The sequence below is a fragment of the Rhinoraja longicauda genome, chromosome 3 (assembly GCF_053455715.1).
Source record: "Rhinoraja longicauda isolate Sanriku21f chromosome 3, sRhiLon1.1, whole genome shotgun sequence".
Taxonomy (NCBI): Eukaryota; Metazoa; Chordata; class Chondrichthyes; order Rajiformes; family Arhynchobatidae; genus Rhinoraja; species Rhinoraja longicauda.
In genome coordinates, this window is record NC_135955.1 from 20,526,949 (window position 1) to 20,542,382 (window position 15,434).

The window sequence follows — 15,434 nt, forward strand, 5'->3', positions numbered from 1 at the left end:
ATTATGACAATTCTTGATGAGTACAAATGTCAGAGGTTATGGGGAGAAGGCAGGATAAAGGGGTTAGGAGGGAGAGATAGATCAGCCATGATTGAATGGCGTAGTAGACTTGATGGGCCGAATAGCATAATTCTACTCTTATTCCTTATGACCTTATTACAATTCTATAATGAGGCAGGGTAGAAATGCCTGTCCAATTCACCTGATGACTGGTCTCGACCCGAAACATCACCCGAGATGCTGCCTGACCTGCTGAGTTACTCCAGCATTTTGTGAATAAATCACCTGATGACTATATAGTTATGAGTGACTGAAATTGATTTAATGAAATGTAATGGTTGAAATGATGGTGAAAGGTAAAAGCAATAGTTTTAAAATGTAAAGGAACAAAAGATTGGACTGGAGAAAGTACAAATCAAAAAAACAGATTCACTGCTAACAATAACAATCCCAAAAATTGAAAGAATGCTTATCATCCGAAATTTGATTCAACAATTGTATTATTTATTTAATCACAGAGATAATTTCACCAAGGTCAACAACATTGCCACATAGAAAACCAAAGGAACAGGATGTCAGATTGACAAAATAGACATTTCTAGCAAACTACATTGCATTTACAAAACTCGGCATTTACTTGATCAGAATTAAACACAATAAAGGCGTCTAAATCCCTGCTATAATTTTTTTTAAAATACAGCTTTAAACACTAATTCACATTTTCCTTTTTCTTGGCTTTCTGATTAGAAGCACACAAGTTAATTTTAATATATTTCAAATAAAAATAGCACAGATTACTTTGTTTCAAAAGTGTTCTTTGTGAAATTGATCTCAGAGTGATGATATATTGTATCCTTTCCGGTTAAATGTACACAAGTTAATATTTCAAACAAAAATAGCAGTCTACTTTGTTTCAGAAGATAACTTTGTGAGGTTGATCTTTCACAGTCTCATAGTGATGATTTAAAACTGTTCAAATTAATGGTGAAGTTCTTTAAAATACCATATTTTTTCTTTTATATTCTCTTTCAAAAAGACATATTCAAAGAGTTAAAGAAATACTGTTTGTGTCTTTCACAAGCTCCGGAAGTCCCAAAGCGCATTACAGCTAACAATACTTTTGAAACGTGGACTCTGTTATAAAACAGGAAAGAAAATGAAGTCCACTGATAAAAGATTAAAAGACATTACACAATAACAAAATGTCATTTTGTGCAAATGTGCAGAGGAAGACGTTGGGAGGAGAAAGACGGATTGAACAAAACAAGTTGTCAGAATGAAGCATAACATAAATCCTGAAGGCTTTTCAAAATGAAGGAAATTTAAAGGACAGATTAACTGCATGACATAGATATTTGATACAGGGTTGTTACTAATGATATTGTGAATGTGGTTGTATTTTGTACTTTCTAAATTAAAAACACCACAGCTTAAACCCACTCTTGAATTATGTGTCTAAATATGCATACAGCAGCAGGAAAAATCCTCCATCAAGAATTTTTAAAGGGATAATCCATTCCTTGCATATTAGTTGCTGGCTGATTTATTCTGGCTGTTGCTATGATTGTACAAGTGATGCTGTTTTAGTAACAAAAATGCAAATACAGGCCATTCATTAACAGCTCCTTTCCTTAAAAAAGATCAGAAATTCTAGCAGATATTGAGTCTGGAAAAGTGGATTGTGACTAGCTGAAAGATAAGATGTTGATCCTCAAACTTGCATTTGACTTAAATGGAACAAAGACTCTGTAGGGGAGGATTATGGTCTAGGGTCCTTCTGCTGCTTGGACATGAGGGTGCCAAGCAAGGGAAGGGGAAAAGGTAAGGTATTAACACTGTTGGGTATAACTGTCAGGTTCAATTAACTGAAGACGCTGAACGTATGGTTCAAAGGAGGACGAGGCAATAACTGGGATTGCTGGAATGATACTGGTCATCAGGTGCAAGGTGCACTGAGTATTACTTTGCATGATGCAGAAATGATCTGAGACCCACCCCCTTGTCAACTGCAGCAGACGCTCAAGCCAATTCCACTTGATCTGGAATTCAAGTATACACATACAGTATGCACAGATACGGGTTGTACAAATCAGTTTTGATCAGGCCAGAAAGTAATCTGAGATTTCTCAATGCATTGCCCATTTTGTTCATTTGAAATCATGTTTAATCATTACTTGGGATTTAAAAAATGACTAAAATTCCATGATGCAAACACAATAAGTGAATAACCTGTTTTATATCAACAGAAATCACAAGCAAATCTCAGACAAGACAATATTTTTACCATACCATTTCCTCAGATTGACTGCACGTTTTTCACGTACCTTTTTCCTGGATGCAAAAGGCTGCATCAACAGACGTGGCTGGCTCTCTCTAGTCTGTCAAATGGTTGAAGGGAACAAATATATTCTTCTCTCACAGCATCTGTCTCCTGCAATCGACTGACTGATGAACCAGCAAATGAGCTGGTGTATGTTTCATGTTGGCGGGCACAGTATCCATTGGTAGGATCCTGATGCAACTAGTGTAGACATTTGGAGTGCATGTGTTCTGTAAACAGATTCCACAGAATACTGAACAAATAAAATCCATTTTATATATCAACTTTCCGAAGAATAAATGTTGCTGTACAGAAGCTGAGGAAAGTTGTTTTTCTGTCATTGGTTTTGAGAGAATGAACATATATGGATTACTTTTAACAGCCAAAGTACTATTTCATTTTCATGTGCAACATTGATTTAAGACGGACATAACTCTTTAGTTTTTTTAATGAAAATTTGAGGTGGGTGTCACTGGTAAGGTCAGCATTTAATGCCCATTCCAAATTTCACTTGAAGCCTCTCCATTCCTTCTGGTGAAGATATTCTCATATCGCTGCTGGGCAGGGAATTCCAGCGATGAAGAAGGAATGTCAATATATTTCCAGTTTATGATGGTATGTAACTTGGAGAGGAAGCTGAAATTGGTGTCGTTTCCCTGCATCTGTTGTTCTTGTCTTCCTTGGAGGTAAATGGGTGAGTTTAAACATGTTGTCAGAGTATCTATGCAAGTAACTGCAGTGCATTTTGTAAATCATATGCACTGCAGTTATCGTGCACTGGTATAGAAATGAATGCTTAGGAAGCCAATCAAACAGTCTGCTCTATCCCATATGGCATCCAACTTGATAGAATTGTTGGAGATGCACTCATTTAGTCAGGCATGTGGAAATGCCAGTATAAATAAGAATGACAGGTAATTGGGACAGAACTTTGCCACACTAAATTCAGTCACCTTTGATTACAACTGGTTTCTTCCAGCATTGCTTAGCCAGTTTACCAGTGGTTGCCAGTGTATCAGTGCGGCCAGGGCAGCTCAGGACCTTTCCCACCTCAGGTTTCAGCTTTGGTTTATTGTCACGTGTACTGAGGTACAGTCAAAAGCTTTTGTTGCATGCTAACCAGTCAGCAGAAAGACAATACATGGTTACAAGCGAGCCATTCACAGTGTGTAGATACATGATAAAGGAATAATGAAGGGAATAAGGGACGTAGCCAGCTGGACTGGCATGATGTGTAGGAAAGAAAACTGCAGATGCTGGTTTAAATCGAAGGTAGACACAAAATGCTGGAGTAACTCAGTGGGTCAGGCAGCAGCTCGGGAGAGAAGGAATGGGTGATGTTTTTGGTCGAGACCCTTCTTGATTGGCATAATGGTTTTGATACTCAATAAGGTATAACCCATTGGCAAACCTGTTATCAAAATGGTTCTTTAAATTGAATATCTCAAGAGCTGTTAAAAATAAAAATGTTAAGGTAATATTATTAAACAAAGGACTAAACACTCACATATAGACACACACACACACACACACACACACTTAAAAACTATATATACTAACAATTCAATCAAATGGAGACTTCAGTCACCCTACATCCGATAGCTGATTTCCCAGAAACGATGTAAAGCTGAATACTGGATTCCATCAGCACAGTGCAGAAGCCCTGGGGCCCATACTCTGCTGAGTCTGACTATAACCTATCCTCATGAATATCTGTTATTGGGCACATCAGATCTGTCCTTATAGTTGCAAGAGATATGATCTGACATTTATCCCTCTACTCTCCCCAACAGTGCATCAGAATAATTCCAAATTGTGTATTTCTGACTTTTATACAGTCTAGATCAGCGTTTCACAACCAGGGTTCCCCGGAACGCTAGGGTTCCATTAGAGGTTGCTAGGGGCTCTGAGAGAAATAGCCACGAATCATTTCAAACCAGATCAAATGCACTTTTTAAAAGTTGAGTATTGCATGGAAATCTGAAAAGATTGGGTGAAGATTCTCGGTTATTTATTCAGTACAGGCCCGCCACCGATTATCCAGCAACTGGTGGTCTGGCGCTCCTTAAAATCCAGACAAAATTACAAGAGCCCACTTGAAATCCCCCCGCCCTGGAAGTCTCCCCGAAAATATGGCACCTAGGCAACCAATCTCGACCTCATCGGGACTTCCACGGCCGATCTGGAACTGCAGCCCAGCTGCAGACAGCACATCTATCCCCATAGCCGACTTCCTTGGACGGCTTTGCAGGCCGGTATCTTGGTCCCCCCAGCAGCCTAGGTGGACTGTTCCGGTACCATTGTACCCCTCTCGGAGCCCTGACCTCCTTTGGTCAGGTAAAAATGTATAAGCCAGCAAAGCTCTGGAACTGAGTGCCAGAAAATCAGTGGTGAGTATATATTAAATTTAAGTGCAAGATTATATAACCATCATATCATATCATATACATACAGCCGGATATTAATTAATTAACACAGGGTTAAAATATAAAACAGCAGAAAAGCCAATTACCACCTTTTTGGGCTGATTATCAATGAATGTGCAAATTCACTTCAACAAGTACTTCAATAAGCAAGATGACATTCTACTCTAAATTACTGCAATTAGTGGTCATATGTGGGTTTGTTTTCCACAGGACTAGAACCAATGTAGAGCAGAAATGTGCATCCTTGCTAATCATATGTAAATGCATTTTTGAGTCATTTTTATGTTTAATTTCATATTCGTAATTTTATTATACATGCATATTCTTGGAAAATTGTTGGATATTATAATAAAGTCTTCAACCTGTTATATCATTTAAAAGTATAATAATCATAGGGAACATATTTAGTGACATATGGCGCCAGTGTGAAACGGCGTTTAGTGGTCAGTGGACAGGAATTTAAGTTTATGAAAGAGAGATTAATAAAGATTTATAGTAATTTTTATGTAGGGGTTCCCTGAGACATGAAAATTATTTCAAGGGTTCCGCAAGGGCAAAATGTTTGAGAAACGCTGGTCTAGACAATTTCCATTAAGATTCCAAGGGAGATCATAAGTGATAGGAGCAGAATTAGGCCATTTGGCCCATCAAGTCTACTCCGCCATTCAATCATGGCTGATCTATCTATCCCTCCTAACCCCATTCTCCTGCCTTCTCCCCATAACCCCTGGCACATGTACTAATCAAGAATCTATCAATTTCTGCCTTAAAAATATCTGATGTTGATTGAGGAATGAATGTTGACCGAGGGAAAGGAAGATCTCGCTATAATCACCCGTATGTGTCTCTCGATTCCCTTCCCCTTGACTCAGTCTGAAGAAGGGTCTCTTTTCTCCAGAGATGCTGCCTGACCCGCTGAGTTACTCCAGCGTTTTTGTGTTGATCTTTCACCACAACGGTCTATATTTTATTTTGTAAATCTGCACCTACTGCAGTTCATTACATCCACCGCCCTAACTTGGGCTTGGCCATGGCGCCGCCTCTGAATGTGCTGAGGCTCGTGGGCGTTGCCTGGCGTCGGCGACGCGCATGTTGCCCCGGTGACGGCGACGGCGACGCGCACGTTGGCCGATGACGGCGACGCGCACGTAGGCAACACGCACGTTGGCCGGTGACGGCGACGCGCACGTAGGCGACGCGCACGTAGGCAACACGAACCGTTGGCCGGTGACGACGACGCGCACGTCGACCTGGCGTCGGCGCCTCGCTGTTGCCTGGAGACGAAAAACAAATCGGAGCGGGGAAGCGGCAGAGCCGGCAGCTGAAGCGCATCGTCGGTAAGTGCGTAGGTGGCAACTGCAGACTCTGGTTTACACCGGAGATAGGTTTACACGAAAGGCCCCACGTCGGGAAGGCGAGCGGCATTTGCAAACTGTGGGGCGGCGCGGCGCGGCGCGGGCAGAGGTTGTCGTGGCTCGATGATGTTGGGGTGGGAGAGTGGGGATGATAGATGCTCACCTGATGATGCTTCAGACCGCCACAGGCAGGGCAGCGTTGAACTGTCGCCTGGAGCCCCGCGTCCAGACCCTCCAACTCACACTGCACACCAAATGTGCAGGAAGGAACTGCAGATTCTGGTTTACACCGAAGGTAGACACATAATGTTGGAGTAACTCGGCGGGTCAGGCAGCATCTCTGGAGATAGGAAATAGGGGATGTTTCGGGTCGAGACCCTTCTTCAGACTTTTCAGGCCTCGACCCCAAACCTATTTTCTATCTCCAGAGATGCTGCTTGAGTTACTCCAGCATTTTGTGACTATCTAAACGAATCACCTGTGCCTGTCCGTGACCCGTATCCCTCTATTCCATGCATATTCATGTGCCAATCCAAAAGCCTTTAATTGCCACTATCGGATTCTACCACCACCCCTGGCAGCGCATTCCACTCTCTTTGTAAAAACATTGCCTTGGACATCTCTTTCAAACATTCGAACTATGCCCTCTAATGCTTGACATTTCCACCCTGTGGAAAGTTTCTGACTGCCAAATCTATCTGTGCCTCTCATAATTTTTTATGCTTCTATCAAGTTTCCCCTCTGCTTCCAATGCTCCAGAGAAAAAAAATCAAGTTTGTCCAACGTCTCCTTATTGCCAATACCCTCTAATCGAGGTAGCCTTCTATTGAACCTCTACTGCACCTTCTCCAAAGCTCCACATCCTTCAAGTAAGTGGGTCCAGAACTGCACATAATACTCCAAAGTCCAATAAAACTGCAACGTGACTTCCTGACTCTTATACTCAATTCCTCGCCCTATGAAGGCAAGAATACCATAGGCTTTCTATACCACTTGGTTACGATTCGGTATAAGTAATAAGGACTTTGTATCTGTATTCACCAAGGGAAAGGGCAAGGAGAACTGTGAGATCAGTGTGGGGAAGATGAACATGCTAGGGCAGTTTGCGATTAAGAAGGAAATGGGTTTAGGAGTCTTGAAGAACACTAAAGTGGATACATCCCCTGGGCCTGATGGGATCTATCCCAGGTTATTGATAGAGCCATTTCATAAAGTCCCTCGTGGTAAGCTGATCCAGAAGACTAAGATACATGGGATCCACAGTGTTTCTAAACTATACATACACCTTTTTTCTTTCTGACTAAATTTACAACCTCTTCGGTCATCCAAGGTTCTGTTACCTTACCTTGCCATCCTTATCCTCCCTACCTATCGTCCACTGAAGTTCTCATCTATCCATGCCATCATATTCCATTCTTATTTATGCGCTTGATATCCAAAGGTTTCCGAATCAGCTTCCCTTGTTCAACCAATTCATTCAAAATTTAATTGCACCTATCCAAACTCGTACCAATCCCTGTACATGCATAGCCCTTGACTCTTCTGACTTTAATTGACTCTTGCCGAAGCAGCAGCTTAATTTTCAAAACTCTCTTTATTTCCCTTTTTCTATATGGTTTCCATCACCCCTAAATTATTCGGAGATATATAATGTTTTTAATTGGTTCACATTTGGTGTTCATGACTTCAGTCGCCAAGGTGAAAACTATGCTGAAATGATCAATAGGTTAGAAAGCATTTGTGGAGAGAGAAGCAATATTCCAGACAAATTATATTTCATCAGCACTGAATTTAGCAATATTTGTTTCTCTACTTAAACTAAACTAAACTACTAAGAGGAAGGAAGGACAGAAATATCAAAAGGGGGGGGGGGGGGGGGGGGGTAGTGCAGGAGGGAATGAATAACACGTGATATCTGTGACAGGTGAAAGAATACCATCAAAATGTATGGGAGATTAATAAAATCTCCAATTACCAGGAGAAAAGAAAGGATGCCCGTTATTGACTCATGATAATTGATTCAGTCATTCTAAATCATAGGACATCATTCAGTCAATTAGGATTGTTAAAATGTAATTGACAGGGATGAGAGAGCTGAAGCTGCTGAAGTTCATCCCTCTCTTACCCCCGAAGTTGTATCTTTATTTAATCTACCTCTTATTTCCCCTCCTGCACTCTGAACTTTTTTCATAAGACCCACCTCCATGCTGATAATGTTGTTAAACCTGTGGAGAAGGGTGGTGCTGTTCTGGTGTGCTGAACTGACCTCTGTTTTACAGTGGCAAATATCAACTCTCAGACACCTCTTGCACAGCCACAGACCTTATTTGCTTGGGAGATCTTCCCTCGATATATTCCATCTTTGTGGTGCCCCAGCCCTGTGCAGCTTGCTTCCTTCTGTCCAATATCCACAAGCAGAACTGTCCCAGAAGATCCATAGCCCGCTCTTGCCCCCAACAAACATATATCTTCCTAACTGGACTCCATTTCCCCCCCTTGTCCAGTCCCTGCCCATTTACTCTGTGACTTTGAAAGCTCTTTGTTACTATAACATTTTCCAATTTGTTGGTCCTAAATGAGTTATCTTCACCATGGATGCATGTGTTAAGTTTATACAAGTTGACGAGGATCAGAAAATATCGAGGGATGATGCACAAACCATCTACACATCCATTCCACATCAGGAGGGTCTTAGGGCCCTCTGCACTTTCTTTGGACAGAGGCCCATTTAATTGACCTTCACCAATTTGCTCATTCAACTGGCTTATGGTACCCTCAGGGAAAACAACTTCTCCTTCAACTCTGGATCAAAGGAGTAGCTGTGGGCACTAGGCTATGTCATGATTATAATTCTTCCCATCCTTGATTATAGTTTTACCCACCCTGCTACTTGTGAGGATTCCAATTTTTCTCTTGGTTCATCCATCCGTATTACATTTGATGAAACATTCCACATAGATGTCTCCTAAATGACGTTCTTTCTGGCCATGGCTTCTCCTCTACCACCATGGACAGAGCCCTTGATTGTACTTTATTGATTTCAGCACTTAACCCATTTTGTCTTGGACAGAGGAACAACAGAATTTTCCTGGCCATCACTTGCTATTCCACTAGCCTCTGCAATCAACTGATGGCCTTTCATAATTTCCACCAGAGCAAACAAGAATCCACACCAAACACATATTCCCCCCTCCCCTTTCAGCATTTCGAAGAAATTGCTCTCTTCACAACTGGCCACTTTGTTGTTCATCTCCCTCTTTTTTCTATTATTTGTATATTCTGGCCTGCTGGACATGTTCCAAAAGACCAGACTATACAACATCACTTCATAACATTACCAACATATTGTACATATTGAGGAGGTTAACTATCCATTCCTTGGCTGCATTATTTCACCCTTTTAGGTTCATACATTTTGTTCCACCCATTGCCCTCTCTCACCCACTTGCTTTTGCTATCTCTCAATTCTGATGTAGGGTCATCAGAGTTTAGAGTTGGGAAATACAGCATGGAAACAGGCTTTTGGCCCACCGAGTCTACGTTGACCATCAAATTAATTGTATGTTATCCTACTCCCCGCACATTATGGGCAATTTCACAGAGGCCAATTAACTTACAAACCAGCATGTCTAGGATGTCGGAGGAAACCGGAGCACCCAAAGGAAACCCACGTGGTCACAAGCAGCTGGTCTACCAGTCACATCACTGTGCCATCCTAATTTGATCCATCCATCTGTCTGACCATCCTTATAGTGCTCGATGGCAGGCAACTTTAGTGAAAATTAACAGAATTTGCAGAGATTGAGAGGCTGTGGTGAACTGGAACTAGTGGTTAATCTTGCACAGGTGTAATTTGATGTTTTTAATATGATATCATTGAGAGGAAGCATGTAAATCAGAAAAACTGAGTCCAGGATTTAATTCTGGGGATTCCAATTGTAACCATGTAGGAGTAGGAATGTAATTGTTGGTGATTCTTCAGCTAGATCTGAAACAGCTTGCACTGCTTGCCTCATCATATCAATGTTTTATATTCATTTACATCTCAGCACTATCCATATAACACACTTGCTCAGTTCCTCATACATCCACCCAAAGCCACCAATGACTCCAGTCTTAATGCAATAAAAAGCATTTGTCTAATGCCATTCTGACTGAACGGTCTCTGTCTATCATATGATTGCATTATCTTAACTTCTCAAGGGTCTGAATTTTTGAACCCCTTGTAGGAAAAGAGTACAGTAACAATAATGAGGGAGAAAACTGCACGTGGCCCATGTGTCTTACTAATACATAGAATAGTGATACTCAAAAAAATCGAGCAACTTCATCATTGCCCGGTGCGGCTCGGCCGTTGGACTTAACATCGCCCGGTGTGGCCGCGGGACGTTTCGGTGCCCGGGGCGGCTCGGCCGGGGGGCCTTCCATCCCCTTGCGGGGGCTGTGCGTGTCGTTTGCCTCGGTAGGGGTCGAGCTGCCTGTCCGTGGGTGCGGGGGGAAGAGAGGGGAAGTTTTGTTGCCTCCATCACAGTGAGGGGGTGTTTGGAGTCACTGTGATGGATGTTTGTGTTGGGGTCGGGTGTCCTGTGTTCTTTTCTTTTTTGCTGTATTTTGTGTGACTGCTGAAATTTCGCTCGGTGTTGTGCCGAGTGACAATAAAGTGTTGTTATGTTATGTTGTTATGTTATGGAAGGAATGGGATTTCAGGGAAGGCTGGTGACAGAATTAAAAATAATCTCTGACACAATTGACTTTATTTTATCAATGCCTGAATTATGTGAGGACTGAACATCATGAATTTAAGAATATTTCTTAACGCATGACTAATTCATATCTATTTATTTTATTTCAAGGTCCTTCACGCTTAGAACATGGGACAGTGAAGATGCATGAGGAGGATTCCTTAGAGGAGCTGGTTCCTTCTGATGATTCAGCGTTACGAAGCATACAGGCAAGCATCGGTGCAGTTATCCACATTTTGGATCCAGTTATCTTGATAGGTAGATTTTTTCTTTAATTGGTGATTCAAAATTCACGAGCACAACCATACAATGGTCACCTGGAGAGTTTTGGAGAGTTTGTATTGGAGGACATGGAACAGCTTTGCTTGAAGAAGCCTGCAGAAATCTGTCATTTTATCCTGAGTTTGCAGAACCACTGACCTTCAAACCTATTGAGAAAGCTGAGACTTTGTATGTGGATTCACTCATTAACCTCTGTAACATCCGCAACTCTTTATTTTTGGTTTGGCGTTGTGAGCCTCTAACCTGTTTTCTGGTCACCTCTAACCTCTGCACTAGCTGATCACATTGTTGCTGCCATCAATGTAATGACATTCCTCATCGTGTACAATGTTGAAAATATTCAAGTCATCCCCCATTTTATTGTCAGTTTATAATCGCCCCAAAATTCTCCAAAAATTATTTTCCTACAAAAAAAATAAGTGTTTATCAGGGCAAACTAATAAATCTAGTTCTAATTATTTTCTTTATTAATTTTGTGTCATTTGAACTTCAAAAATGTTCACAAACTGCACTTTGCTTAATTTTCATTGAGAAGCATCCTGATCCTTGACAATCTGTATTGTGATCATTAAATTTAAATCCCTCTGAAAATGAACCAAAATCTGTATTCCTTCACATTTCTTATTGCCATGTATGAAATGATCATGAGGAAGTTTCTGCCATATGTGGAAATCAGTCTCTTTTATTCAATTTCTACATAATTCAAACCTGTGTAGGTAGGTGTTTTATTGCAATTTATATTTTCTATGTCTATATTTTAAAATATATATATATTTGAAAATGTATACTTTCATTGAAAAAGAATATAAATTATAAGATTGTTACAGTTAACAATATTACCTGTAGATGATTTCACGTTGCTCCACTGGCTCCCCATCCCCCAGAGAATCCAGTACAAAATCCTCCTCATGACCTACAAAGCCCTCCATAACCTGGCCCCATCCTACCTGACCGACCTCCTCCACAGGCACACTCCCACCTGCACCCTCCGCTCTGCTGCTGCCAATCTCCTATCCCCCCCCCTCCGGACCAAACTCAGATCCTGGGGGGCTTTCTCCATCGCTGCTCCCACCCTATGGAACTCACTACCCCAAACCGTCAGAGACTCCTCCTCACTCACCACATTCAAAACATCACTGAAGTCTCACCTGTTCAGTACTGCCTTCAACCACTGAAGGTCACCTCACCTTCTGTCTCCTTTCTCTGTTCGTTTACTTATTTATCTATTTATTCACTTCCCTATGTGCTTTAAATCCCTGTAAAGCGTCTTTGAGTGTATGAAAAGCGCTGTATAAATGTAATGCATTATTATTATTATTATTAATATTTCAACTTATTTTTGCAGGTCAAAATGTTAAATCTTCCAAATACATCAGCATGTTTGCCACAACATCTCAAAAGAAAAAGAAGGAGATTTGGGGATGACTTTACTGCCCCCAATACAGATATTGATCCTTCACAGCTGCAAACAAGACTACTGTCAACAGCACCTAAACAGATGAGCCTAAATCCTCTTGCTTTGAAGTTTAGCCGTACTACAAAGGCACGGGAGAAAAGAATAGCAAGAGAGCAGCCTGTAAAATTGCAACCATTGGTAGGTGCTAATGAAAATATTTCATGAATGCAACTGTGAAGGTAGTTCTACTACTTATTGATAACATTTATTCCTGTTCAAGTAATTGCCTTGATGCAGTTCTAAATGAGAAACTGATGTTTCCAGTGCAAAATAATTTTCACAATTATCCATATTGCAATTGTCTAAAATTATGGTTAGGTCATATTTGGAGTAGAGCATGCAGTCTGGTCACCACATTGCAAGAAGCATGTGGAGACTTTGGAGTGGGTGCAGAAGAGGTTCACCGGGATGCTGCTTAGATTGGAGTAGATTAGGTGTGCGGAAAGATTGGACAAGCTTAGATTATTTTCCATACAGTGTTGGAGACTGAGGGAAAACCTGACAGAATGAACAAATATTGCAGTACTTAGGCAGCACGAAAATAAAAAAATGTCAAGGAGATATTGCAAATATATCTTGTCTTTCTGCCAATATAGATATTGTGTAAAGTTACATGTTATTGACACGTGAAAACTGTTTTATACTGAACATTTAACTTTTTTATTTTACATAAGATTCAGAGGTTCAGTATGAACATTATTAGTTACAGGTTAAGTATCAGAGGTTCTCTGAAGTATTTTGGATTGTGAGCTTTACCTACTTCCTCAGAAACGTTGTGTACCACCAATCTAAATTATTTGGCATATTATACACTTGTTGCCTATGAATTAATAAAACTCCATGCAATCTACTATGTAATGTTACTGTTTCATAACCAAATGCATTTCTTATTATGTTGGAGAAAATTTTCTTAACGTCACTTTGTTGTGTAACTGCAGCCTATATTGAAGATCTTTCAAGATCGCAATCAGCCAGAATTCATGTACGCAAAGAATAGAGAGCAATTGATAAACACAGGATGGAAACCACCCAGTGAACCAACAATAATCTTACAACCCACCTTCGATTTAGGCAAACCCTTAAAAAGGCTGCCAGAACTCCCAGCTGACGTGACAAAGAAGCAGGTTTGAACAGTATTGTATAAATGTACATTTTTACTCTTTCTTAATTGTCATTTAGGCCCCTTTTGACGTACCTTGTCTTTACATCTCCACCTATAAATGTACATGTGACTTATTCTTATAAAGCTGAAAGGCAGTGGGTGATTTGTCAATTGCTTCTCAGGATCACGAATTCCTTCCAATTTTTGTTGGCCTTTTGGGAAAATAACGTCAATATTTAGTTTTACCAATTTTACCAAGTAACCCAGGTCTCGGTTTGCATGTCTTGTCTTGCATAGCTCAGTATCCATTCACAGCTGGTAACTGATTGAAGAAATAAAAAAATAAAATAAAAAATCAATTGATGGGCCTTCAGAAATAAACTTTCCAGCTGTTTTCATGAAGATTTATTCTGAAGGAGAGGTAAGAAATAAATCGCTGGAAGATAAAACCCAAGAAAGTATGTTGTGTTATAAAAAATATATACTGTAAGCTTAAGATAAATTTTTTTATAGTAAGTAGTTAAGAAAGATTTTGAAGAAGAAATATATATGTGGTAGATTAATTGGCTACTGTAATTTCTCTTTCAAGTGTAGGTGAGTGATAGCATCTGGGAGGAGTTGAAAGAAAGGTGAGGAGAATAAAAAACAGGAATGGTGCAAAATTACAAAATTAGTGGAAATAGATGATCAATTGTTGGTAGGAACTCGGTGGGCCCAAGGGTCCATTTTAGTGCTGTATTACAGTGCATGTGTGCATGTGAATAAGTGTGTGGGTGGCTGTGCATGTCTGCATGGACGTAACCAAATATAACCGGACACCTTTTACCTTTTTGCATCCATCTCTTAAAGTGAGCAATAAATAATATAGCAGACCAAAGGTGACAGGAAGTTCTTATTGCAGAACAGGGAAAAATTCCTTGCTGCAAATTGTAAAAATTACAGGAATATGCATTTCTGACAAATTTAATGGACCACTTGATTCAAATGTGATGCAGGATAATAACAGGTTTCTTTCCAAAAAAAGGTAAATGGAACAGAATGTTTGACTGGAGAAATTAATTTTGACTGAAATGTACTTATTTCAATACAACTGAAACCTATACTCGGACAAAGTCAGCATGGATTTACCAAAGGCAAATCATGTCTGACGAATCTTATAGAATTTTTTGAGGATGTAACTAGTAGAGTGGATAAGGGAGAACCAGTCGATGTGTTATATCTGGACTTTCAGAAGGCCTTCGACAAGGTCCCACATAGGAGATTGGTGTACAAACTTAAAGCACACGGTATTGAGGGTTCAGTTTTGAGGTGGATAGAAAATTGGTTGGCGGACAGGAAGCAAAGAGTAGGAATAAACGGGTCCTTTTCGGAATGGCAGGCAGTGACTAGTGGGGGTACCGCAAGGCTCAGTGCTGGGACCCCAGTTATTTACAGTGTATATTAATGATTTGGACGAGGGAATTGAATGCAACATCTCTAAGTTTGCGGATGACACGAAGCTGGGTGGCAGTGTTAGCTGCGAGGAGGATGCTAGGAGGCTGCAGAGTGACTTGGATAGATTAGGCGAGTGGGCAAATGCATGGCAGATGCAATATAATGTGGATAAATGTGAGGTTATCCACTTTGGCGGCAAGAACAGGAAAGCAGAGTATTACCTGAATGGTGACCGATTGGGAGAAGGGGAGATGCAACGTGACCTGGGTGTCATGGTGCACCAGTCATTGAAAGCAAGCATGCAGGTGCAGCAGGCA

The 15,434-nt window shown here is 40.7% G+C and overlaps 2 protein-coding genes across 2 annotated transcripts in view; one reads left to right on the top strand and one right to left on the bottom strand.

Annotated features, from left to right (window-relative positions):
• Positions 1 to 2,563, bottom strand: part of LOC144589973 (tyrosine-protein kinase JAK2-like) — a 165,955-nt gene extending 163,392 nt beyond the window's left edge. Inside the window, exon 1 of the mRNA XM_078394900.1 lies at positions 2,325 to 2,563. The gene's annotated coding sequence lies outside the window, so the exon portion shown is untranslated. The remainder of the gene's footprint in view (positions 1 to 2,324) is intronic.
• A 3,407-nt stretch (positions 2,564 to 5,970) lies between these two features.
• The window catches only part of dnah6 (dynein, axonemal, heavy chain 6), a 228,725-nt gene continuing 219,261 nt past the window's right edge, over positions 5,971 to 15,434 (top strand). Inside the window, exons 1-4 of the mRNA XM_078394918.1 lie at positions 5,971 to 6,083; positions 10,955 to 11,052; positions 12,471 to 12,719; positions 13,520 to 13,705. Coding sequence (XP_078251044.1) covers positions 10,987 to 11,052; positions 12,471 to 12,719; positions 13,520 to 13,705 — 501 coding nt within the window. The 5' untranslated portion in view covers positions 5,971 to 6,083; positions 10,955 to 10,986. The remainder of the gene's footprint in view (positions 6,084 to 10,954; positions 11,053 to 12,470; positions 12,720 to 13,519; positions 13,706 to 15,434) is intronic.